Source organism: Acomys minous (assembly GCF_964271855.1).
Source record: "Acomys minous genome assembly, chromosome: 19".
Classification (NCBI taxonomy): Eukaryota; Metazoa; Chordata; class Mammalia; order Rodentia; family Muridae; genus Acomys; species Acomys minous.
Genome location: NC_140499.1, coordinates 35,616,618 through 35,642,386, shown reverse-complemented (window position 1 = coordinate 35,642,386; position 25,769 = coordinate 35,616,618). Strand labels below are relative to the sequence as shown.

At 42.2% G+C, this 25,769-nt stretch overlaps 1 protein-coding gene across 3 annotated transcripts in view; it reads left to right on the top strand.

Moving 5' to 3' along the window:
* The window catches only part of CLRN1 (clarin 1), a gene marked incomplete at both ends in the record, with an annotated part of 34,107 nt that overhangs the window by 2,457 nt on the left and 5,881 nt on the right, over positions 1-25,769 (top strand). Inside the window, one exon of one of the 3 annotated variants that reach the window (XM_084768369.1) lies at positions 18,227-18,406. The exons of 1 other annotated variant lie outside the window; for it this stretch is intronic. In XM_084768369.1, coding sequence (XP_084624495.1) covers positions 18,227-18,406 — 180 coding nt within the window. Of the gene's footprint in view, positions 1-18,155; positions 18,407-25,769 lie in introns of all 3 variants that reach the window. One more of the 3 variants, XM_084768368.1, reaches the window with a different exon arrangement.

Genomic DNA, 25,769 nt, shown 5'->3' with positions numbered 1-25,769 from the left:
GTGTGGAAACCCACTATTAGCGTGCTTTTGAAACACTCTGCGCCTCTGAAGTTCACACTCCTATCACAGTTGTAGTGTGTGGACTGCATAATCTTACTTACCATGCCGTCTTTACCCAAACAATGGTGTTCCATCACCTTGCTTAAGAGAAGAGAGACTTCTGGTAAGTTCTCGTGATAGTTAAGTGGGTGTCTTGTTAATATAAAACAGTTAAATGGCTCACCCCCATCTTCTTAATAGACAGACGTTTCCTTTGGGAAATGCCAGTGGCCTCCAGAGACTGTAGAGAGGGTTTCTTTCCTGTGTTTCTATAGGTCAAATGAAAATTTGAACACAGTCATTCCCAGAACACCCCCCCTCCTTCCGCATCATTTCTTTGGAAAATTACCAAGCAGGTGCTGGGATTCAAAGAAACACTCCTGTGAAGGAGGAATGGAAAAGATACTTTGATAAGTTTGTTGTCTTGTTATCAGTTGCTATAGATTTATATTTCAATTCTATTGGATTTCTGTCTGCATTTTGTTTGTGTATATTGGGGGTGGTGGTGGTACCTGGGTTAAACCAAGCACTATACCACTGAGCCACAGCCTTGACTTTTTGTTTAGATCATCATCAGACAAACAGGTTATAATGTGAGGCCAGTTAGCCACATTAGAACATTAAAAATAAAGTGAAAAATCTCATACTTTTCTTTAACTAGGACATCCAGAATACTATTATGTAGGCATATAATCCATTAAAAAATCATTGAAATACCTTACATCTTTCTTGGGGCAGTCTTTGAATTCTAGTGTATGTTTTATACAGCATACCTAATTAAGATTGGACACATTTCAAATGCTCATTTCAATGCTACTATATTGTACAGTATGGATTTAGATGGAGATTTACTCTGAATAAATTGGCTATTGACAATGTCCACATTTTAAATGACTTTTTGCTTGGCTCTGCTGGATGAATCTATGTGTGTGATTTTATGTGCAATGGCTGTGTCACTTTTAAAGCCGATATGTATGGTATTACATGAGGATGAAGAATTGAACAAGAAGAGGAGTTTGGCAATGCAGTATGTTTATTCCTATTAAATGCTCCCTGCTGACCATTCTATCTCTTTTAATTATAATAAGACTCTGCTCTGTTAGCATGCCAAGTTATGCTGGGAAAATTTCTGCCTCATTTACTTGGGCTGATTCTCATCTATCCATGGGTCAGTGGTTCATTTACTAGAGGTCACTAGCATTTCTGCCCAGATTCGTTATAATGACGGAATGTTTGCCTTAGAAGGCAACACAACTGGTTGACAAGGTTGCTCAATCATATGTCACCTGTAAAAATTTAATGACAATGGTTAAATGTCAAATACAGCCATCAAGGCAACAACTACCAGTCTTGATCTTCCCACCCTGTCCTGTGTGTGTGTGTGTGTGTATGTTTCTGCTTTATTGGTTTGAAACACTGCAGAACATTATCAAAATATGATATTCAAGAATCATATGGTATCAATCATTCCTACATATACTGATCTGTTCATTGCCAACACAGTTCAATGAGCTGGAAAAAACATACGGAGGGTTTTTTTTTAATGTGAAAAAAAAATTAGAATTTAACCAATCATGTATCTCAGCTTCTTCCAACTTTAGTCATACTTTGAAAAGCATTTTAATTTTGGCTCTGTGAATGAAAATTTATAAAAGCTTTGACAGAGCCAGTGTACTTCATATTTTGGGAAAGCAGAGATTCAGTACCTACTGAGGCATATGACCCAGACTACAGAGTAGATGTTGAAATTATTTCCGTGAATAAGAAGATGACCTCTTGAGCACACTGTGGTGCAGAACAGTTGAGACTTGGATGTCATTGTGAGCAGGAGGAAGAGTTGGCTTTCTATGTCCTACAAGTATGTCTCCTGTCTCTTGCTGGCCCATCCTGGCCCATCTAGGCTCCCTACAGTTCTCCTCTGGCTTTCCTAGAAGAGCTGAAGGCTTTAATGTCCTGCTAATGAAACTTTGTTCCTGTCCCGTCCCTTTCCCTGCACACAGCCTGTGTGGACACTAGCATGAGGAGGTGGGTCTGGGAGAGAAGCCTGTGTGGCTTATCTATGTCTTCTGGATGGGAGGGAGGGAGGAGCCATTGACCCATGTACCCAGAAAACCCAGGCCTCCTGTCTTTTAGTTTGGACGTGCTTTAGCTAGACCCATTCACTTATGAAAAGGTCCAGCAAATAGAGACCATCGTCTTTCCCATGTAATCAATAGTGCTTAACAGAACAGACACATGAGAAGGTTTTCAATTCTCTCAGCCCAACAGCCTTCTGCTCTTCCTAAACCTCGCCAATCTGCAACTATTTTCAACATCTATATTATATGAGTTTGAGCGCTCACATTTCTGCTCTGCACAGAGAGCCTAGTCCTCAGAAGACAGGGATACATCTTACTCATAAAAGCACTTCCCCCAAACCAGGGCATGAAACAGAGTATAGCACAAAGGAGGATTCACAACTGATTAATAACCAACTCTATTGGAATGAAGCAGCCTAGACTGGAGATGAATTTCTGCCATTGGCTGAGGCTAAGGCTCTCGGCGCTCAGACCTCTGGGTCAAGCCTTTTTCTTCTATCATAAAATGAAGGCAGAACTGTGTGGTTTGTGAGCACTGCTTTTAATTCAAATCTATGATTTATACAACGATGTGATCTTTTAGATGAGGGCTTTGGGGTCTTAAAATTGTCCAGCCTTTCTAGTCTCTGTCACTTGATGTCTTCCCTGACTGGCAGATTTTGGCACCATTTTTTTTTTTTTTTTAGAAGTAGTGACTTTTGTGAGTTTTTACTCTGGTCATGTTTTACGACATATTCTGAAATGTACATCAGGTGTCTCTATCGAGGGAATCTTCCTGTTCTTCCCTGTCACACTCTTTCACTTCTATGTAGAAAGCAGCATGCTGCGGAGGCCTCTAGTGAGGAAAGGGGTGCTTTGGAGCTAAGAAGCATGGGCCAGTGGGTTTCTGAGAGCAGCAGCAGCAGCCATCTTAGCACCAGATGCCTGAGCCAGAGTAGAAGGCTGCACCACAGTGAAGGCTGAGAAGCTGAGAGGCGCCCCTCTCCTCTTCATGTCTTTGCTTTTTTCTGTAAATTCCTAGTCTGTTCTCCATGAAAAGTGGCCCCCAGTTTAATTTCTTATACTCAAAATGGCATTTAAAAGGTATTCTTTACCCAAAAGAGGTTCTGGCAGTCATTCTGTAAACACGGGGAAATGTCAGGAAAATACTTTTCAAAAGGCAAACATCTATTTCCCCCCGACCTTCATTGATCTCTTCTCCCATTTCTTTATCAAAAGGCCAATGCAATCAACATTGCTTAACAATCAGGATTTCAGCCATGTGGGCTAGTACATAAAAGTACTATGTAGCAGTTCTCTCTCCCTCTAAGTTATTGTCCACACTGACAGCTCACCAGTTATTGTTCCAGAATAGAAAGAATATGGATGACAAGCTACTGCTTTTCTGGATTGTGTGTGTGTGTGTGTGTGTGTGTGTGTGTGTGTGTGTGTGTGTGTGTGTGTGTGTTTGTATGTGTGTGTGAGATGGCGGACAGTGTCTCACAATGCAGACCTGGCTATCCTGGAATTCACTGTGTAGACCACACTGGCTCCAAACTAATAGAGACCTTCCTGCCTCTGCTTCCTGAATTCTAGGAATAAAGGAATGGATCAATATGTCTGAATTTTGGAGATTTAAAAACAGTTTGTTTGTTTGTTTAGTTTTGAGACAGAGTCTTTATACATACCGTGGGTTGTCCTGAAACTCACTATGTACACCAGGCTGGCCTCAAACTCACAGATAACCACCTGCCTCTTCCTTCTGAGTGCTAGGATTAAAGTGTGAGCCACTATGCTTGGCTTACAATTTATTTTTTTAGTTAGTTCATATAAATGCTACATACTTTTAAATTCCAAAAGATATTTTGATATATGTGATATTTTAGATTTTTTTCCTTTATGTCGATGACTACTTTGCCTACATGTCTGTATGTGCATCATGTGCCTGCCTGGTGTCTGTGAAGGTCAAGAGTGGGGGTGGACCTCCTGGAACGGAATTATGGACAATTGTGAGCTGGCGTGTGAATATTAGAAACTGGACCTGGGTCGTCTGTAAGAGCAACAGGTGCTTTTAAACACTGAGCCATCTCTCCAGACCCTCAATATATGTAATGTTTAAATTGAGATAACCATCTCTCTCTCCCAAAACATTTACCATTTCCCTATGGGGAAAACTTGCCAAATTCCCTTTTTGCAGCTTTGGAGAATATCCACTGTATTAATTTTATCTGTAGTTACTTCAGTGCTACAGTACAGTGAATCTTCCTCACTTCGCCGTCTTACATTTTTTGATCAAACTCATCCCTTTGCTGCTCCCCACCCCCATCTTCTCAGCCTCTCAGAGTCTACGAGGCTTTCTTAGTTACTTTTTTTTTAATTGCTGTGAACATAGCAAAAAAAATCATTCGTTGGAGATTGCTTAGAGTTCTAGAAAATTAGTCTATGATCATCATGGCAGAAAGCAGGCAGGCAGGCATAGCCCTGGAACAATATCTGAGAGCTTTACATTCTGATCCATAGGCAGGAGAAGAGAGGGGGGGGGAGTGGAGGGAAGAAGGGAGGGAGAGAAAGAGAGCGAGCGCGTGGTGGTGGAGGTGGTGGTGGTGGTGGTGGTGGTGGTGGTGGTGGTGGGGGTGGGTGAATATTGGGCCTGGCATGAGCTTTTGAAACCTCAAAGCCCACCCTCCGATGCACACCTCCTCTAACAAGGTCACACCTCCTAATCCTGCCCAAACAGTTCCACTGACTGGGGACCAAGCATATGAGCCTATGGGGGGCCAGTCTCATTCAAACCAGCCCAGGAGCTAACTTATTCATATTCTGCCTACAAGTGGGATTGTGTTGCACTTGTCTTTTTGTTCTGTCAGTTAACATAGTCATGGCCTTAAATGGAGGCCTGGACCTGAACCCTGGTCTATCATGGAGCACTTGTTAGCCCTCACAGAAGACCCGGGCTCAGTTTCCAACATCCTCACGGCAGCTCACAGCCCATGGATCAGGATGTAAAGCTCTCAGCTGCAGCAAAGGGAACTTTAGATCAAATATTGCAGTGAGGGCAACTGTATGATTTCACACTTCTCTGCTTTTCTTTCTAATTTCTGAAGGTGACTTTATTTTCTCCAAGCTCTTTCAGGCATCTCAGAAGGAAAAAAAATGTGATTTCAGCCCCCATTTATTGAGTGCCTCACAGGTGTCAAGTATTTCCATATATTACCCCCAGTCTTTCATGATAAGTACTGTTGGTACTGGGGAATCTGGGGTTTCTGTTTGGGTTCTTAGTTTTCATATGAAGGAACTTATAAGCAGACTCAGAAGAGGGCTCAAGGACAGATACTTCTTTGGTATTATCTAATATTTATATGTTATCAACAGAACACTGCAATAAAATTCTTAAAGGTATTATCAGTGGCTACTATGCCTTATAATGACTATAGTGCCTATTTAGTATAGTGTCTGTCTATCTATCTATCTATGTATCTATCTATCTATCTATCATCGATCATTCTTTTCTTTTTTTTCTCCTCTTTTCTTTTTTTCCTTTGTTTTTCAAGACAAGGTTTCTCTGTGTATCATTTTGGCTGTCCTGGAACTCATTCTGTAGACCAGGCTGGCCTTGAACTCACAGAGATCCACCTGCCTCTGCCTTCCGAGAGCTAGGGTTAAAGGTGTGCACCACCACCACCCAGCGATATAGTATAGTTAATTCTTATTGAGTAAATAATGTACTAAAGGTAGTGAAAGAAAACAGGTAACTTTTTCTTCTTTTCTTTATTATGAGCCCAGATTTAACATTTACCTTTTTTATGAGAATTTGGAAGGAAAAACAACCAGGCAGGCAAGGTATGAATAGTGACACTTACTAGGAGGAAAGAGAGAAGAGACAAGGTCATGGTTTCAAGAAAGCCGGCAGGTTCCACACTGAATTTCAGCAAAAATCTGCATGATGGAAGGTATGAGGGGCGCTTCAGAGAAAGACTGAGAAAGGCCAGAGTGCCAGTGGAAGTGTGCACGTGCTTCTGGCTGTTATCTGAAAGGAAAGAGATGGAGAAGGAAAAGGGAGACACTGCACACATCTTCTGGAAAGGGAAGTGCCTTCTCTCATTAAGGAGATAATTAGTCCTTTCTTCTCTTTATCAGTGGCTTTCTTTTCTTTAGTACGTCTTCAGGAGAATCAGATTTCCTAGTAAAGTTAGACTGCCGGCCAGGAGATTGACAAGGCCAGCTTCCGTAAGCCAGGAGATAGTAGTGTGTAGGGGACTTACCTTGGGAGAAGTTCGGAATGGCACCTCCACTGAGAGGCCGAGATAGATCACCTATTTTTGATCAGGAAGAAGTAGCTTTCAGCTAACAGATCTCAACAGAGTCCAGACACTTTGACTTTCTCACATGGTGATTTAAATCCTTAAAAGGGGGGCTTCTTTTTGTAGGGTCCTCAAAGAAATAGAGGTGGCATGCAGTTTATTGGGAGGGAGGATGTCACCCTTAATGGCTAATATCTGTCTAGCTCCCCACTGTTATGATGCTAGTTCTCTTGGTCAAATCCGGACTCTAGAAGCACTGAGATGTCACAGGGCAGCCCCAAAATCATAGTGGGTAGCAGACCTGGATTCCAGTTCACGTGCAGATGATAAATAAGACTCTTTCACCATATTTTGGTAAAAGGGCCATCAAGAAGATGCAGAAGGGATTTGGGGGCCTTTATTATTTTTGGGAGGTGTGGGGTTCAAACTGGGCAGCTGTCCATATCTATGAGCATCTTCTTTAATATTGTGTTGAAACCTCACAAAGAACCCATTTTAAAATTCATTCCTTGCTCTTTTAAGTTCAGTTTTCCATATCTAAATACCCAAACCCTGGTATTTGACCTCTGGAAGATAAAAATAGTCAATCTTGCTTGAGGATATAGATTGTCTAGGTCGCAAGCTTCAGTCTAGTCTCTGAGCTATGAATTACACTTCTTTTGTATCCACAGTTTAGATTTAAGACAAAGATATCTGACAACACTGTTTAGTTAACTACAGCCTTTACAGTATGACCATTAATTAATTGCTTTGACTAAAGCCATGATTACACCACAACCATTAACAGAATGAGAGAGTTTCATAAGATGACAGTTTCACAACTGAACAGGTACCAGCGCCTACTTATTTTAAAAACTAGGAGCAACAAGACAGAATTAAAGCATCAGTTAAAGTATTTTTTTCCTCCTAAGACAGGATCTCACTGTGCAGCTCTGGCTGTCCCAAAACTCACAGAAATTTCCCTTTCTCTTTCTTATGAATGCTGGGATTAAAAGCATGTGCCAATAGGCATGGCTTAAAGCCTCAGTTTTTATAAAAATGAAATAAACAAAAAAGCATTTTACCTTAAAAGTTCTGTATTCTATAAAGTTAGAATCATATTTTAAAACAAAACTCATATATACTGTACTATGGTTTCTTAAATTTTTTCTTTGCACAATTCTTCTTTGCTGGAGAAACTTTTATGTGACCCTGGCTACATAGGTAAATAATATAGTACACAATTCCCACATTTTTTGTAGATTATGAATCATAAAGGAGTTTAGTTTAAAACAATTCTTTGAAACAAATATAATTTTGTCCTTTATTAACAGTGAAAGCAAATTTGCATACTAATAAAATGGATGCAATCATTTATTTTTACCTAAAGAAGTACGTCGTGGCTGAATATTTGATACATCAGAACACAGAGCATTTCCAACATTTTTCACAGTTGATCAGAATTTTGATTTTATGATTGTCAGTGCTGAGATTGCCACTGTACATACCCATGTAATACAAAATGGAAGAAGGATGTTTAGGGCCATCTCAGGAAGTGGTTGGAAACTCAGTCCCAATCCACGCCAAAATTTAGTTAACAAATATTTTGAAAGTCAAGCCAGCAACTCTAATAGAAATTTTAAAAATCAAACAGTCTAACACAATATGATCCAATGACAAATTAATTTGATACTGACATGCTGAAAGATGATGGTAGGAAAATACTTTTTAAAAAAAGTCTTTGTTTTCTATATGTAAACCTTTATATGGTTATTAAAGCAGAAAATCTTATATGGACAGCGAGAATACTGCAATTGGTAACAGAAGAGAGTCTGAACTGAGCGCGGGTGTTCTAAGCGCTGTACATTCAGTGTCGCTGCGTGCTGAGATAGGATGTGCAATGTAAGGTGTATTCATTGCAACTGTAATGAAGCCATGCCGTGCAACATGGAGTTCTACCCAGAACACTTCGGATTCACTACACGTTTGATTTTGAATTAATTTTTACTCATTCAGACACTTTTTTATTGTTGCCAGACCTTCTAAACCTTCAACATTCAGTCATGTGATCCCATAATGAGAAGCTGGGCACCAAAACAATTAAAAAAAAAAAAAAAACTTCGCTTCCCGTAGATAGTCATCCAAGTGCCCAGGCTAGACGTGCTAGTGGGATGCACTTTCATTACACATGTGATAGATTTGAGTAAGCAAACTTAGTACTTGGTAGACTCATTTATTCAGGGCTGGAGTTTTGCTCCATCCCAGCATGTTATAACTGTGGCAAAGCCATTCTCAGAAGTTATTGCCCCAGCGCAATCATGCCCCTGTGGATTCAGAGCAGCTAACTGGGTTTTGCTATCAGAGACATATGTGTACAAAAGCAGCTATTCTCCATAAGCCACCATTGTGGTGATTCAGACTCACTGGCGGGCTGTCTGCAAGCAGGCTTAAGTCAGGTGGGTGCACTTCAGCTGAGAAGGATTCAAGCAAGGTGCTGGGGAAATTGTTTTGAAATGGTTCTGTCATGTCACCAGGTCTCCTCCTTTTAAGCACTGGGTCACAGATCTCATTGTGTCTGGCCACATAGCCATCAGGAACTTGGCTCAATACCTGGCTGTGAGCTTGTGGGTGATACTAAGAAAAATGAACGCACAGAGCATGTGTCAGGGAAATCTCTTTTTACCAGATTTTCATAATGACTGGCTACAGACAAGCTGAGGGGGAAGTCAGATCAAGAGCATTTCTGTAAAAAGAGACCTCTTCTCTTCTCATTCTCTTTCAGGAAAATGAATAGCTGAGCACATCAGGAGGCAAAATAGGTCTTTAAAAATAATAAGAAGGTCTTTAATGTAAGAAAGACAAGTTGAGAAGAAAGGCAGAACCTCTCAAACTGCCTCTGGGGCTTTAATCTCAACAGAAGTTGCTGTGCCATTGCTGACACCATTATCAGAGGCTGCCTCTGCTCCCTGAGCCTCACAGATGGCGTTGTCTGCATTTCACATCTGGCAGATGAAGGCAAGAGGGCTGACAAGACCAAAACCATTAGATCAGTGGGTCCATGAACCTGGCTGCTGCTTAGGATCATCTCGGGAGTCTTGAAAACTTCCTGATGCCAAATCTCCATCCCAGAACTACTGGCTCTGAGTCTGTTGGGTTGGTTTAACAGCTCGCCAGGTGATTGTAAGATACCGTCCAGGTTGAGAATTACTGGGGCGGTGGTGGTCAGGACTGGCAGTAGCAAGTGAGGCTAAGAGATCAAAAGTCTCTCAGGAATGAGGGAAGCCAACCGAGAAAGGGTAAGAAGCAGTATTTAGGATTCCACGCTTAGCAGATTTTTCTGGTCAAGATCAAGCTGAGATCCTTGGCTTCCAGTCATTGAACTGTCCGTATTCTTGAAGGACCTGGTAGATAAATCTCCAGTGAGAAACAGTGCACCTCCCTCTCTTCCGCAGAGCTGTTCTTTCTTTGCACTTCTGCAGCTGTGCAGATGGTTGGGCCAAAGAGTCAGTTTTGCCCCAGCTAGCCAGATGCTCACCCCCACCTGTCTGTGTCGGTGAAGCCACCTAGTTCGCAGAACTTGGCAGAAGATCAGAGTGAAAACAAAGCTACGATTGTGATTTACATCTGCCTGTCGTCTGTGCCAAGCATCTGGTCCTTCCAAAGAGACTCACAGGGGTCCCTTTAGCAGGATGTTATCAACTTGAAGGTTATTTTAGAGAAGGTATTACAGAGAGTGCACCTCCACTGAACCCCAAATGCACACAGGAAGTAGAAACAAGGACAGGAGCAGTTTATTATATGATGAGGAAAGTGTGCGACAGGCATCAAATTAGTATGTATCAAGAAAGCTAAAATGTCAGCATTTTTAATAGTCGCCCCCTGGTGATGAAGAAAAAAGAGAAAGAAATCGAAGCTACAAAATAATTCATTTCACATAATCAAAGGATTACTGTGTGTTGGGCGGGGGGGGGGGGAGCCTCTTTGGTCCTGGTGTAAGTCATATAATCTGATCACCTGTAGACCAACCGGCCCCTGCCCAATCCCAGTGGCTGGTCCTCAGTCTACAAAATGCAGACACTCTGCACTGCATGATCACATCCTACTCTAGTGTGATGCTCTCCCTGCTGTTCTCATCAGGTGAAAGAAATATTTAGGCAATTACTCCACGTTTCCAAAGAACTGCTACATAAATGAGCTCATTTTTATTTCTCACATGCCCTGTGACACTTATTTTTTCTTTCTTCTTCTTCTTTTTTTTTTTTTTGACACATAATAGTACATATTCATGGGGCACAATGTGATGCCACGATACGTGTGTGTTGAATAGTGATCAAATCAGGGTAAGTAGAATATGTATCATTTGTGGTGATACATTAAAACCTTCTCTTTGATATTTTGGAATATGCAATGCACTTTTGTTAACTAGAGTCACCCTACTGTGCAACAGAGCATATTTCTCCTGTCTAATTGGAGCTCTAAGCCTATTGACCAATCTTCTCCGAGCCCAGCCTCTCGTAACCACTATTCATTTCTCTATTTCTGTGAGATTGCTGTTTCATTATCCCTATTTACAGACAAGGGAGCTGAAATGTTTATAGACCTTTACTGTACATATTAAAGGCAAAACTGCATAGTTGAAAACCTACGTAACCCTGAGAGCTTTGCTCTGGTGAACCTGACATTCTTCTCAGTTAATGCCTGGCTATTCATGTTGCTCCCAACAGCAACACCATAGGCTTTTGCTTTTGTGATTCATAATATTTCAGTTCTTTGTCACTCCTGAGCAATGCTATATTGCACATAAATTCAGATTAAATTTACTAAGTCCTGTTTTTAAGATTACTAAATAAGAGGCATGACAGACTAAAATCAGTAACAGATAAAGGGATAATGAAGGGTCTAGGTGAATATAACAAAAAGAAAAATCCAGCAGCTAAAACTAAAATAAATTTTGAAGCAATTGAAATGAAAGTCATACATTTGGGGGTATCAAATAAAACATGGATTAATGATAAGCAATAAAGGAACACGCTTATCACTTGGTAGTAAAAACAAATGCCTTTCATCTTTTTTTATTTGATCTACGAAAACAGCTTGACTTTCCATGTAGGATAAAAATGTTCAAGACAGAAAGATATGTACAACACAATTCTCTTTCTCTCCTGAAAGGCTTCTTAGTGCCTATATATAAGTGCCTTAGCATTATGCTGGAGTCTAAAGATGGGAACACCATTAGAAAGGATGCTTTCTCAATGACAGAATCTAGCAGAAGTCTTTATAATGAATGGTTTTTGTCAGTCAGAATGGGCCAAGTTGTGTTTTTCTAACAAATAAAACCAAACTCTACAGGTTTAAAAAAAAAAAAGATGTATTTCTTCAGCTGGAGATTCACTCTAGGCTACAACTGTCATAGGCAATGTTGACAGTTGTGACAGAGAAAGTTTTGTGGAACCATCACACCAGCAACTAAATTCTATGATGTAGAACTCAAATATGTCGCTTGCACTTTAATTATTTTGTCCAAGGCATGCCACAGAGCTACACGAAGCTTCAGAAGGGCCAACGTGTGCAATCTAAGTAGGAGTCAAAATTGATGACGAACCCCAGCTATCAATGCCTGAACAACAGTAGTTACTATCAAAATTATTGTATTTGTTCAGAAAGCTCAATGAAGGAGAGTTACTGTGTATAAGGACAAAGTATAGAAAACCAAATAAGTTCGCAAGGGTCATTTATATTTCATTAACTATAAGCAAAGACCTTCCAAGTAAAAGAACAGCAGGGAAAATGGCTTCATGAGGCTAGAGCACAGAAGATGTGTGAGTGGGAGGAGGAAAGATAAGGCTGGGGGCATCGACCAGGACATGACAGATCTTCCTTGCTAGGTAATATGAAACCACTAAAAATATTAAGGCATGTGACCTGACAGACGATCGGTGAGAAGAATAACAAACAGAAAGGCAGAGGCAGGAGACTTCCAACACCACAAAGCAGTGACAAAAGAGCGGAAAGAAAGAGACCCGGTTCAAAAATCCTCCTTACAAAAACGCAACTGGACCTAGGACAGAATACACTCAAAGTCCTGCAAAGTTGTGCCAGGCAGAGATAAGGAGAACAGAAAGAGCAAAGAGCAAGTGCAGAAGGAAGACGAAGCTGAAGTTGTTATATTTAACAGCCTTCAAGGCAGAGGGCAGACTGGGGTAGAGCGGTGGGACCTGCAGCCGGGAGGCAGAGGCTGGATGCACAGCGGAACAGGGAATTCCTCAGGGAGGGATGAAGGAGACAGTAGGAGGCACGCCCTGGAAGGGAGTGGTGTGTGCGTGAGAAAAAGAGAGGGAGGCAAGAGACTGGCAGAAGGGTGGCTGAGGTGCAAGGGACTGGCTGAGGGAAGCCTAAGGAGGAAAGACCTTCATAGAAAATGGTTCACAGGCCTAAACAGCACGGATATCAAGTAAGAGAATGTGACTATGATCCGCAGTGTCACAACCAGAAAGGGCGCTTTTCAAACAGCCCGTGAAAGAGCGGACGAGGCAGGTCTTTGCAGGAGGTGAAATGGCAACTGGCTAAAAGGAGCCTGGCGTAGAGACTAGGTGTAAAGGAAAACATTGAAATTGGGAAATAGCAGATTTCCTTTAAGCCAGGTTAGGGTGTGTGTGCGTGTGCGCGTGCGTGTGCGCGTGTGCCCACGGGCGCCCAGAGGACAGAGTAAAAGGCTGAAAGTGGTAAGAAAGGGAGGCTAGAGAATGTGGAAAGGGCCTAAGAGCACAGATTCCAAGGATACAACCCCTATGAAATGATTGCATGAGAGCACGTTTCCTACTGGGTGCCTCCCGGTGCTTGTGTTTGTACTAGGAGTCGTTAGCTGATGACTTGTTCAACTCTGTGTCATAACAGCAGGCTTCAGTAACAAGGGCATGACAGGCTTTCTTTGCATGTCAGCTCCGTAGCCTGGATTATCCTTCTCGCCCTCTCTTTCCTAGGACCAAGATGCCTTCATTCTTCTGTCAGAATGGTGAACAATGACCATCCTTTCAGATTTATCTGTGCTACTGTGTGCAGCAGTTGTCTGCTTCCTTTCGTTACTGGCTTATAGTTTATTATACGGATGTGCGCACCTTGCTTAGCTGTCCACCCATTGATGCTATTTAGTGGATTTCAGTATTGGTGACCATGAATGAGGGCACATAAGCATCGGCATTCAGGGTTGGGTGAAGTGTGTCTTTCTGTTCTCTGAGGTGCATTCTTAAGAAGTGGGATGGCATGCCTTGGTAGTGGAAGTCAAGCTACCTAGGTTCTGGAACAGCTAGGGTACAGAAGAGAAGCAGAACAGCCTTGGCCCCAAACTATTACTATGTACAAAAAAAAAACACCTCAAAATAGACACCAAGAGGCAGGGGAGATGGCTTAGTCAGTAAACTGCTTTCCAGGCAAGCTTGAGACCTGGCTTTGATTTCCAGAACCCGTGCTAACAAGTAATAAATAAATGAACTAGCTGTGGTGGGCTTAGTTTATAATCCCAGGGCTAGAGAAGGGGAGATGATCAGATCCTGGGGCTGGCTGGCAAACCCACTGATGTCCAACAGCTTCTTCCCAGATTGAGACATTCTGTCTTCCACGTGAGCTCCTTCTGTAGCAAGGCAAATGATGTCTGAAATGGACCAGATTTACTAGTGCCCTCCTGGCAGAGTAAAGCATCGGGCTCCTTGGGGCAAGCTTGGTCTTCGCTCTCAGATTATCTAATTTCTTCTTGTTCATCTTTGTGCGTGGCTACTTCACAACAAGCAACACAACACAACAGCAAGCAACAGCAACCCACCAACAACCTGCACGCACCACATCTTGGGGTCTTAGCATTTATATGCCCTCTGAAAAGCCACCAGAATTCCAAAATCACACAATCTAGGAAACTATCTGAAGCTGGCAAGATCACACCTCTAGTCAGCTACTGTGGACAACCTGAAGCAGCCCTCTGTTGCACACTTGAAATAAAAGCAAAAGCATATTCTTATAATATTTCTGTGTTTTTTAAAAAAGAAACAAATATTCCAAGATTCTCACTATACCAGGTTTTCCAGACTTTGTGAGTTGTTACCCATGCTTGGGTAGATTTTAATGATGCAGCTGTCTTTGAGTCATTTTTGCTCCTGTAAGTAACCTTTCACCTATAGTCTTATACGTAATCCCAATAAAACTCATTAGTGCACCAAATTAGACTTTTCTGATCTTTATATTATAGGAGTGTATAGACTATGTGCTGCATTTTCCCAAGAAAAGTTTTATCATATGACATCAACCAAGCATAATTGTAAAGTATTCAGCTAATATACAGCTAGGGACCTGCTACAAAATACAAAATAGGTGGGCAGTGCCAATACCCAAGCTGGTCCCTGTCTTATACACAAAGACACACACACACACACACACACACACACACACACACACACACACACACACACTACAAATTTCAAGAAAAAACATCTGAAACCTTGCATTTGTCAAAAACTTCTTAGATCTGAAACCTGATGCATAAAAGAAAGAATTGATAAATTGGACTTCATAAAGGGAAGAAGTGTTCTTTAAAAGACACAGAGACATGGCCCAGACATGGAGAAAATAGTCGATTTTCTTATCTGGTAGAGAGCTTGCATCCAGCATTCATAGAGCTGTCTCAAAACTCAATTACAGACAACCTAGTAAAATACATACAAAAGATATAAATAGACACATCACCCAAACTAATGCAAATATCAAGAACAAGTTCACCAAGCATGGTCCACCTCCACAGTCCTCTGGGAAATGCTAATTAAAACAATGAGATGGCCTACGTCTGCCAAATGGCTTCAGTTTTTAAAACCCTGATGAAGAAACAGTGGAACAACTGGTCCCTTGCTTCAAGAGGAGGAAGAGGATGACACCTACATTTTGGAAAGCACTTCAATTTTTCTTCTAGAGTTCTACCTGCCAAAGCCAAGGAGTTGGGGGAAAAAAGAGTGGAGGAAGGTTGGGAAATGGTAGAACATCCTATATCTTGATTGTGGTGACAGTTATATAGATTGACTGCATTTGTTAAATCTTGCAGAGGTTTGGCAAGATGGCTCAGTGGGTAAAGGAGCTTGCTGCACAAGTCTTGGAAATGTGATCTTGATCCCAGAAGCCCACATAGAGGCCAAAGAAGAGATCCAACGCAGCATACAATAATAATAATAATAATAATAATAATAATAATAATAATAATAATAACAACAACAACAACAACAACAACATTTTAAAAACTTACAGAATCAAAATGTGAGATCTTTTTTCATGTTAATTTTATTGTTGTTCTAAAACTAAAAGGTATGGAGAGTGGCCACAAAGGCAGCTGTCATTATGATTTTAGGCAAATTAAATCTCTGTACCTCAGTAATTTTACTGTATCAACTTAAGGCAAAATAATATTTCCTTCCTATTTGTAAAAATTGGCCAGGCTCTGTGAGTGAAAAAGCTTGCTATCAAGGCTAAGGACCTGAATTCAATGCCTGGCCCACATTGTGGAAAACGAGAGCCAGCTCGGGTGAAAAACCGATTTTCTGGCTAGCACTAGTATAGCTTATCCATGGCTGAAGCTGGGAACAGACCATGAAATATTGGAAGGTGTCACTTTAATGACATTGGGTAGTATGAGTCTAGGAAGACATCTCATGTGGTCTTCTGTTCTTTTATAGTTAGGATTACCATACACAACAGGATTCAAATACTTAGAGGTGTGGAGGAGTCATCCATAAGCCAACAAGACACCCTGGCCTTCAGAAACCTCTCAGTTAGCTCTTAACAAGTGAATGGAAGTTAGTTGTTAAAACAGGCAGCTGAGGCCAACTCTCAAAAACTGTTCTCTGATGTACATGTGTGTGTGTGCATGCGCACAAGCACATGCACACACACACGTGGGCATACACACAGAATAAATAAAATATAAAGTAGTCAAAAGAATAAACACACTAGTGTATGCAGTATCTGAGTAAAGAACCTGGAGCATAGCATAGCTGCCCCTCCCCCCATCCCCCCTTCCTCTCCATCCCCCCACCCCCATCTCTGAACAAGGAGCTCACTGTTTTTGTAAGGTTGGCTGGCTGGCCAGTGGGCTCCTGGGATCCACCTGACTCTACCTTTCAGTGCTTGACATGTACATCTTAACATGTCCTGCTTTTTACATGGATGCGGAAGACTTGAACTCACATCTTCATGGTTTGCAGAACAAGGGCTCTGGCCCACTGAGCTGTCTCCCCAGTTTCCTGTGCCTTGGTTTTTAATAATCTACCTATCTCACCTGTACAGAGAATTCAGTCAGGAGAACAGAGTATTTAGATAATTGTTATAAACACACCCCTTTGGCTTCCCCCATATGGTTGGATGATGCACACTTCTCTCTGTGTGGCTTTTTCTTTCTATTTCACACCACATTTTGATGGTAATTCCACATCTGTTCCTATAGAATTGCTCTGATCCCTGCAAAATTCCATTGTGTAGGGTTGTATGCACTATTGGTAAACACGCAGGCTCTTCCCAGGCTTTTCAGCAAGGACTATATTTATAATACTTCACCAGACTCATGTGCCTACAGGTGCTTCAGAGAGGCTCCCGTAAATATATAATATTGTTGAGCTAAAGAGGGTAGATGTATCAGTGCTTTATAGATATTGCCCAGCAGCAGGGAGGTTTTTCCAATTTTTACTCCCAAGAAAAGTGCACAGGAGTTTCCTTTCCCTACATCCCAACTATCATGAGACTATGCTAAGTGGTTTGGATTTAGTAGACCCGGTTTGCAGAAAGTAGACTTTTAAAAGAGTTTTCAAATGCATTATCCTTATAATAGGATGATAAAGGACCACTAAGCTACATAATACAGTTACTCCTGAAGGCCATTGAGGAACTAACTCTACCTCTTAAAGAAGAAGTGACAGCTGTGTAAAGAGAGACAACCTTAGTGAACACCTTTGAAAATAAGAAATCAGATTTATCTGCTCACTTGCCATTAATCAGGGTGCTCCCATTAGGTTCAAGCTCTGTGGAAGACATCTGGGTCTTTCTCTGTCTTGTTTTATGGCTCCACCTCTGGCTCCCCGAGCTATGGCTGGCACATAGTAGATGCTCAACAAATAAATTAAGCACTGGCTAGTTGCTTGGGACTATCATGGAGCTGACTTTCCTTTATTTGTCATCCACATTTGCTGACAACAATCGTGCTAATGCAACACTGATAGGGCTGATAAGCCTTTAAGGTTTTTCTTCTTCTGAGCAGCAAGGATTACTTGCCCTGAATACAAAAATCTAGAAATAGATTTGGCATGTTTAACTAAATGGAAATATATTTCTTGTAGTACCAGAAATTATTTTCCCTCAGCTTTGTGCTACATCAAAATATTGAAGTTGATTGAAAATTCCTAATTCTTTCTTACTGTGGTCTAGAAACCATTTTTTTTTTACATTATAAAAAGCAAGGCAGTATCAAAATCCCCTGAAGCGAGTTCTCCCAGGTGCATTTAAATTTAAAATATTATTATAAGTTTAGATAGATTTTAAAAGTGATTATTAAAGACCTGTCATTAAAACTTTGGCCATCAAAATGTACAGAATGTATAATCAAGGGCAAAAGAATCACCAGTTGCCATGTTTGATGGGTGAATTCTTTCAAATGAGCCCATCTTCAGATCTTTGGGTAAACCCCTTGTAAATTGGTAAGTGAGAAAATGTGTTCATGAGAGTGGTTTTTAGTGACTTTTGAAAGCATGTGAAAGAAGAGGGGTTTGCACTGTAGGTTACCCTTGCGAAGTGCTGATGGTGAAATCCCTTTAATCCTTGGTTTATCCTCAGTCTTCCCAGATTTGCTCCAAACCATCCCTGTGAGCATCCACGTCAATATCATTCTCTTCTGCATGATTCTTGTCGTCTTAACCATGGTGGGGACAGCCTTCTTCATGTACAACGCTTTTGGCAAGCCCTTTGAAACCCTGCACGGACCACTGGGGCTGTATCTGGTGAGCTTCATTTCAGGCAAGTATAAAAGTCTCCCTCCGAAGACAATGTGCTTTTCAGTGTGTCAAAAGATGCCCTGACTAAACGTAATCTCATGCCATGCATGTAGAAATAGTCCTGTAGTATTATGAATGACAGCAAATAGTGAAGAAATGCTATAATTGTCTAAAAATATGGAATTCATTATATACATTATGGTAGTCTGTATGAATGACTTATGATCATCACATTATCGTTTTGAAGATGTAATCAAAAGGATTAATGCTGTATCAAATGTTAAGTGAAAACAGTATTAAGATTTTACAAATATTATGACCGGGTTGGATTATAAAGAAAATATACATAGAAGATGTTGATTAAATTGCTTATATAGTCATACACTTTTTAACACACATGCACTCACACACCTATATAGAGGCTATATTTGGATAGGAGAGATAGATGGGGATAGTTTGTTAATTGTGATTATTTCTGAGTATTGAAACTATGGGTAACCATCACTATTTTTGCTCACGGCTATCAATAGTTCTAAAAGCTCACTAGTGTGCATTTATTTAGTCACAAATAAGAAATGTCATCATAAGAGTGATAAAGGCATCCACAGATGAGTAACGTATTCAGGAGTCAGGACTTCATGCAGCCTGATGCTAGTTAGATCTGTGTAAGGATACACCGTGCACCCATAAATGGATGCTTTGACAAACACATTCCACTTCATAACCAGAGTTAATGAGAAAGAAAATAAGAACTAGTCAGTGCCACAAAGTGCTTAGAATACCTTTTCTGAAGTGAGAAAAATGAGAAAATGAAATATATTTACATAATTCATGACTATCTTTAGGTAGGAGGTCTCTGATTTTACACCATTTCCCAACTTGCAGATTGCTTCAACATTATATCATGTTGTATTGATGATTTCTGGGAGATTACAGCACACACCAGCCAAAAGTGTAATGAGTATCCCTGTTGGACAATTTCTTTCTTCTTTGAAGTTGCCCGTGGCAGCCAGCTCTGAGGCAGCCAGCAAAAACTCATTCCTCTTAACATTACCCAACTGCAGCACCAACTTGTACAGGTGCCTGCCTAGAAAGCAGAGCCCTGCAGTCAACAGGGGACTTACTACTCACACACACACACACACACACACACACACACACACACACACACACACACACACGGTGTTCACCACCCACACCTTGCTAACCGAATTATTCACCCAAGGAAAGGAGCTCTCTCTCCAGCAAGGATTCCACATCCCACATCTTTTATATACAAACAACACAACTTTTAAGTATTACAGTAATGAGTATTCTATGAGGGTAGACCAGGGAGTTCTCATCTGTCTTTGGCAAAAGTAGCCAGTGTGAAGCTTTCTGCATATAGAAAAAAAAAAGCCACATGCATTTATTGGCTTGAAAAAGCAAGCCTGGAAAAGCAATGTTAACTTGATCACCTAGATGCCATAAGTGAGAGAAATCAGAACCCTACTGGGATAAAATTAGCATTGCAGCTCATAGAGGCAGGAGGACCTGTGCCAGGAGCAACAGGCAGGTGTGTGGCACAGGACTGGCTTTGGGCTGTGGTGAAAACAAGCCAGGATAGCAACTCAGTCTTACAGGAAGGTCAAGGTTTAAGCATTTGGGGGTCATATCACCCTCTAAACATTCAAAGCCAAACTTGTAGACAGTTAGTTGAGTCCGAGAGCATTCAGATAGCAGACACACTATGCATGATTTCAGCAGAGATGTAAAGTAGGCTAGTAGCTCAGGTAGGATCCCTCCAGGTGAGCAGCATCCAAATCATCAGGGAATTCCTCAGCAGAGTAGCAGCTGCAGCCGCAGCCTGAGTGACTGAGACTCTGGGGTAGACAACCATGTGTGCTTTAGCTTGTCCTGTGGTGATTGTGCTGCAAGCTCAGGAGAGCGCAACCAGAGCAGTGGGTCTCACCCTTCTAATGCTGCAAGCCTGCCTTTAATACAGTTCCTCATGTGGTGACCACCCCCATCATAAAATTACTTTCGTCGCTACTTCATAACTGTAATTTGGCTGTTATGAATTGTAATGTAAGAAGTATCTGTGTTCTCTGATGGTCTTTGGTGACCCCTGTGAAGGGTCATTGGACAAGTGTCCCCCTACACACACACACACACACACACACACACACACACACACACACACACACACACGTGCAATGGGGCGTGACCCACAGGTTGAGAACACCTGAGCTAGAGGGAAATGACTAAGCAGGGGTTGGAGGACTGAAAAACTACAAAGGAGAGCTGAGGTAGCTCAGAGGGTCATTTCTGGAAACACCAACCGTTCCTGCAGAGTTGGGGAAGAAATGGAAGGCTTATTTAATTCACTTGAACTAGGGAGGCCCTTAGAGCACTGGGTCTCAGACCTGGAAGAGCTGCCACTGCCTGTCCTGGGGACACCATCAGAGGTTTGGGGGAGTATGAAATGCCATACTGCTGCTGCCAAGGGGTAAGTGCTGTTCCCCTGGCCTTGGTGCCAGGAGTCATAAGGAGTAGGAAAGAGCACGCCTTCCCTGTTCATTCTAACACGGGGCAGAGGTTAACTGAGCAGCTGCCAAGGCAAAACTCATTTGGAAATCTTGACCCAGCATCACGAAGCAGGGCAAAGAAAAGCTGGTGTGCAGCGGGGGCTGGGCAGGGGGTGGGTGGGTGGGCACCACTTCAGCTAAATAACTCAGTCACGTACGTACATGCTCCATCTCTGAGTGAAACTCTGAAGAGAAGACCCTGCGGAGACAACTTGATAGCTCTGACGGACAGCCTGACCAGCAGCGTCCGGAAAGCAAGATGACTCAGATATACGGGGTTTAATCCCAGTTCCAGTTCTAGTCTGTTGCGAGGAGAACCTGGGCAGATGCTTTTACACAGGAAGGAGCAGTCCCGTGCTTACGCTGCGTCTTAATTCACTTGGAAAAGCGGGTATTGGATAAAGAAAGGGTAGCGAATCCAGGGCAAACAGGGGTGGGTGGGGGCAGAGGGAGAAGGGAAAAGGCTATGCCCAGAGCAATACCTTGCAAGGTCCCAGCGTTTGCAGAGCAGCCAATGCTTCGGAAGCACCAAGCCTTATGTTAGACACCAGAAATTTTCAGTGACTAGAAAGAAGCTGTACGCAACAATAAAATGATGGACCGACAGGCTGCGGCCTCCGGAGGGTCACAGGTCACTCTTGAAGTATAAACCACCTCATTCTCTCTATATCCCACACGGGGAGCCCAGGGTCCCTAGAGTTTGGGTAATGTTTACCTGAGTTTATAGAATCCACGCACAGCCCAGCTCTAAATCCTGCCTGTGCCAAGATAGAGTTTTAGAGTTTTTGTTTTGTTTTGTTTTGTTTTTGTTTTTGTTTTTTTAAGACAAACCCTTTAAATGGGAGTCAGCATATACAGTCATAGGCCAGTGACTGTATTAGGGGTCACTAATTTTAGGTGAGTCCCATTCCATCAGGAGACACCCAGGGGTTTCTACCTTCACTCCCATTTCTCTCACCCTGTGCGTAGCTCAGGGATCTGTGCTTATACACGCTGCCTGTACCACCCGGATCTCCTCTCTTCCTTTTTCTCAGGCATACTCACCTGCAGCTTTCCTCTGGCCTCCTCAGTTCTTCACACCGAAGTCATGATGGGGCCAATTTTTAGAAGTCTACTGTGTGGCTAGGTGAGGACCCACACCTTGTCAGGAGCCATGAAGGAAGGAGAGAGAGAGAGAGAGAGAGAGAGAGAGAGAGAGAGAGAGAGAGAGAGAGAGAGAGAGAGAGAGAGAGAAGAAGAAGAAGAAGAAGAAGAAGAAGAAGAAGAAGAAGAAAGAAGGAAATGACTCCTTCCAGTTCTCTATGTGGAGTTTGTCAGTTCTTCAGAACAAAGGAGACAGAAAAGGAAAAACCATACCCGTGGGATCAGGCAGCAATGGCTGCAGTCATTGCCGTAGCCTGCAGATGCGTACAGCCCAAGATCCTGCATAGGTCTTTCCACTCCTTAGAGATTCCAGGATAATTTGTATGCCCCACCCTTCTCTATATCACATTTCTGGTCTCTACTGTTGTCATAAATCAATTAATTTGCTTTCTCCTCTAATCACTTACAAGCTAGTTTTAAGAAGCCTTTTCCCCCAATGTAAGATTTAGGTGGTATCTAAATGGACCCCATAATCCATTTGGGGGCAGTTATGCTCCTACCCAACACATATGAATCCCCTGAAGGCCTTTCTAAGATTACTGAAACCAGCTCCCATCCCATGCTAATTAAGCTGGAGGCACTGGAGGGTAGGGCTGGAGTACCGGCTTTGGATCTTGGCTTAGGTTTTTTTTTTTTTCCCCCAAAGGAAGTAGTCTCAAATTGGCAGCCTGTGTTGAGCATCAGTGCCACAGGGGCTTTCACTTTGCATATTTGACAGACAGAGTGTCCATTGCACGCCAGTCCTTGTAAAGGGCACTGAGGATTCCACAGTGAAGCCTGCAGCCTACTGGGAGAGTCAAGCAGGAGTGTCTGTAAATAATTAAATAACCACATACTGCCATACTTCTTAGGGTGATGAACGGGCTGCTCTGAGAGTGAGAGCAGGGATCAGGCTTTCAGTTTTGAACAGAGTCTATGTCCAGTAGCTGAGTTGCTGAGCCCCTTCGGAGAATGTCCCAGGCAGCAGAGAAAGCACACACAAGACCCTAGGGAAGGACAGATAATGCAGCTAGAGGGATAGACAGTGAGAAGTGATGCACATTTATTAACTAAAATGTTTAATTGGAGCTAGAGACATCACGTGGTATAGTTTACATTGGAGCTTCAAAATCTATGTTAAATGTTTTAGAGCAGATGTTAATTTCAGTAAGCTTTTGGAAATTCTAAGATGTCTGATAGGTTTACCTCTTTAAGAAATGTCTAGTTGAAAACAATGCTTCTGCCTTGGAGATGGAGGAAGATGAAAAAACAAACAAACAAACAAACAAACAAACACATCTGAAAGCAGATCCAAAACAGTTTGCAGGTAGCTTACACAATTAAATAAATGGCGGTGGCCATTTGCTGAGGTAGACAGGCAAAATGGGGCTCAGGGCTACAGTTTAGAGACGGGGCCTTATTTCTAGAAAACAAATGTTCCCTTTGGGGTGTCAGTTCTGAGATACTCTGAGATCTCCAAGTACAGAGGTTACAGAGACAGGTGGATGCATGAATCTAGTGTTCATAGAGCAGGTCTAAGTGTTGCCAGGGTACAGGGATTATGTAGAATGAAAAGTCTACATTGCTGAGAGAATGTCCTGAGGAAAAAAATTGGTCAAGGCCCACCCCTGCAGAACACCATGAGCGGCTGGCTGAGGAGGAGGGGTCTAGCAAATGGATATTGAGAGGAGGAAACTGGTATAATAGTGATATCTAAAGGCTTCGAGAGGAATGTCTCAAGGCCAAAGTCACCAGTGCACTTTGAATAAATATGGCCTCCTGTGAGAGGCGCTGGAGGTAAGGGATGGAGGAAGACTGCTAGTAAAGTAGACAGACAGAAAGATGGTTCCAAGTTCAGGAGGCATAGAAACAGAAGGAGGCATAGAAGGGGGAGCTGAGTGTGGGGTGACTGGCCCCCCACTTTTCACATAGGCACATTGATGACTGAGAGCATATTGAGTTCTTATGGATATGATTCTCAGTGCTGCCTGCGTGAGAGTGGAGAGCCTTAGCTAGACCGTTGTGCGGAAAACTTGTCAGGAACCATTGGTTAAAAAAAAAAAAAATTCCAGCAGTCTAGGGCTACTCTCTGCAGTTGGCACGACACTTATAAGGTCTTTGTGGGGGGATGAAAACTACGCAAATCTGGTCTCACTGCAGTTGTACTGATGGCATTATATCTTGAATTCTACCAAGCAAGACAGACATAATTTAGGCCTTTCTTTAGACTAAGGCGTGCTTCTAATATGGGCCCGATTAATTTCGGTTACAGATATGGCAGAGAACAAAAATAAGCACAGTCACATGTGAAACACGAAGACAGGAAAAATAAAGAACAGCGTAAAATAGAAGGAGTCTTACATTACACACAGATTCAGTATTAATTCTACCCCAGCCTCTCCAATAAAGGTAATGTGTGCAAAACCACATTGCTCTGCAATTGTTAGTGGAAACAACTTGCACTTTTTTCTATTTCAATCTTCATGGGGGAGATGTTTTTCAGGAGTCTGAGAAAGACTCAGGGGGTGTCTAATTGTGGAAAATCCAGTTCTGAAAATACCCTACTAGGTTCTGCATGGACCTCAAAACAGACCCAATGAGGGAAAGAACATAACGGTAGTCCCCGCGGTGGCACAGGCATGGGACTTTGTTTTCAAATGCAGGGCAGCAGTGAAGGGCCAGTGTGTGGCAGGATGATGTTGCTTTATGGTCATCAAAGTCCAGCACGGATGTGTTCACCTTATTTCCTGTCCCAATCACTGGGACTCGTGCCCTATTCAGAAAGCGCGTCTTCCTTTCTGTTTTGTTGAGCATCAAAACCCAAATCCTTACCACAGCCTCCAAAGCATCCCCTGCTGTGTGCACTCTGGAAATACTGCGCAGCTGTGGCTCTGAACACACACGGCCGCTGACCTCCTGTCACTCTCTGCCTCCTTCTCCTCTTTGCTTAACACGCCTGGTTCCTTTTGCACACATGCTCTCTTTCTGAAACACCCTTCCTTACACAGACTGTCTCTCTGTCCATCACTTCCTTTAAGATATACTGAACACTTACCTTCATAAGCACTCCTGACTCCTTCTATCTTTCTATCTTCCCTGCCTAGCTTATTGTCTTCTCCTTAGTATACCTCATGCTCTGTTCAAGTGTAGAATATACTTACTTTGCTATTTCATCTCTCTCCATTGTACCTACCAACCACTGAGGACTCAGTGAACATAATCTTGTTTGGTTTAGTCACATATCCATAGTGCCCAGAATAGTGCAGCTACTCTACAATATTTGTGGAATAAATGAATTAAGATCAAACCATTTTTGCACATCTACTAGCAACAATGGCATTCTCCTTTGAAACACTGTTTACACTAAGCATGGCACTATTTAGACCCCACTCAAGAAGATGGCACCGGGAAAACTCAGGGAAATGTTGCCTATTTAACCACCTATTACAGAAGGCGACTGATATCGCTCCTCTTTCTGCACCTCTGTTCTGTAGAACCACATAGCCAACCTGCTTGCCATCACAACCTCAAAATCCACCCTTTGGTTTCAGATCCATTTCTTTGTCTATTGCCCCCCCCCCCACCTTTCCATGTGGTGAGCACTGTTTTTTGAAGCAGTGTGGAATCAGAAAGCTTCTACCTGGGAATGAAATCATTACACATAGGAAAGGGCCTCATCTTCAGTGAGTGAGATTG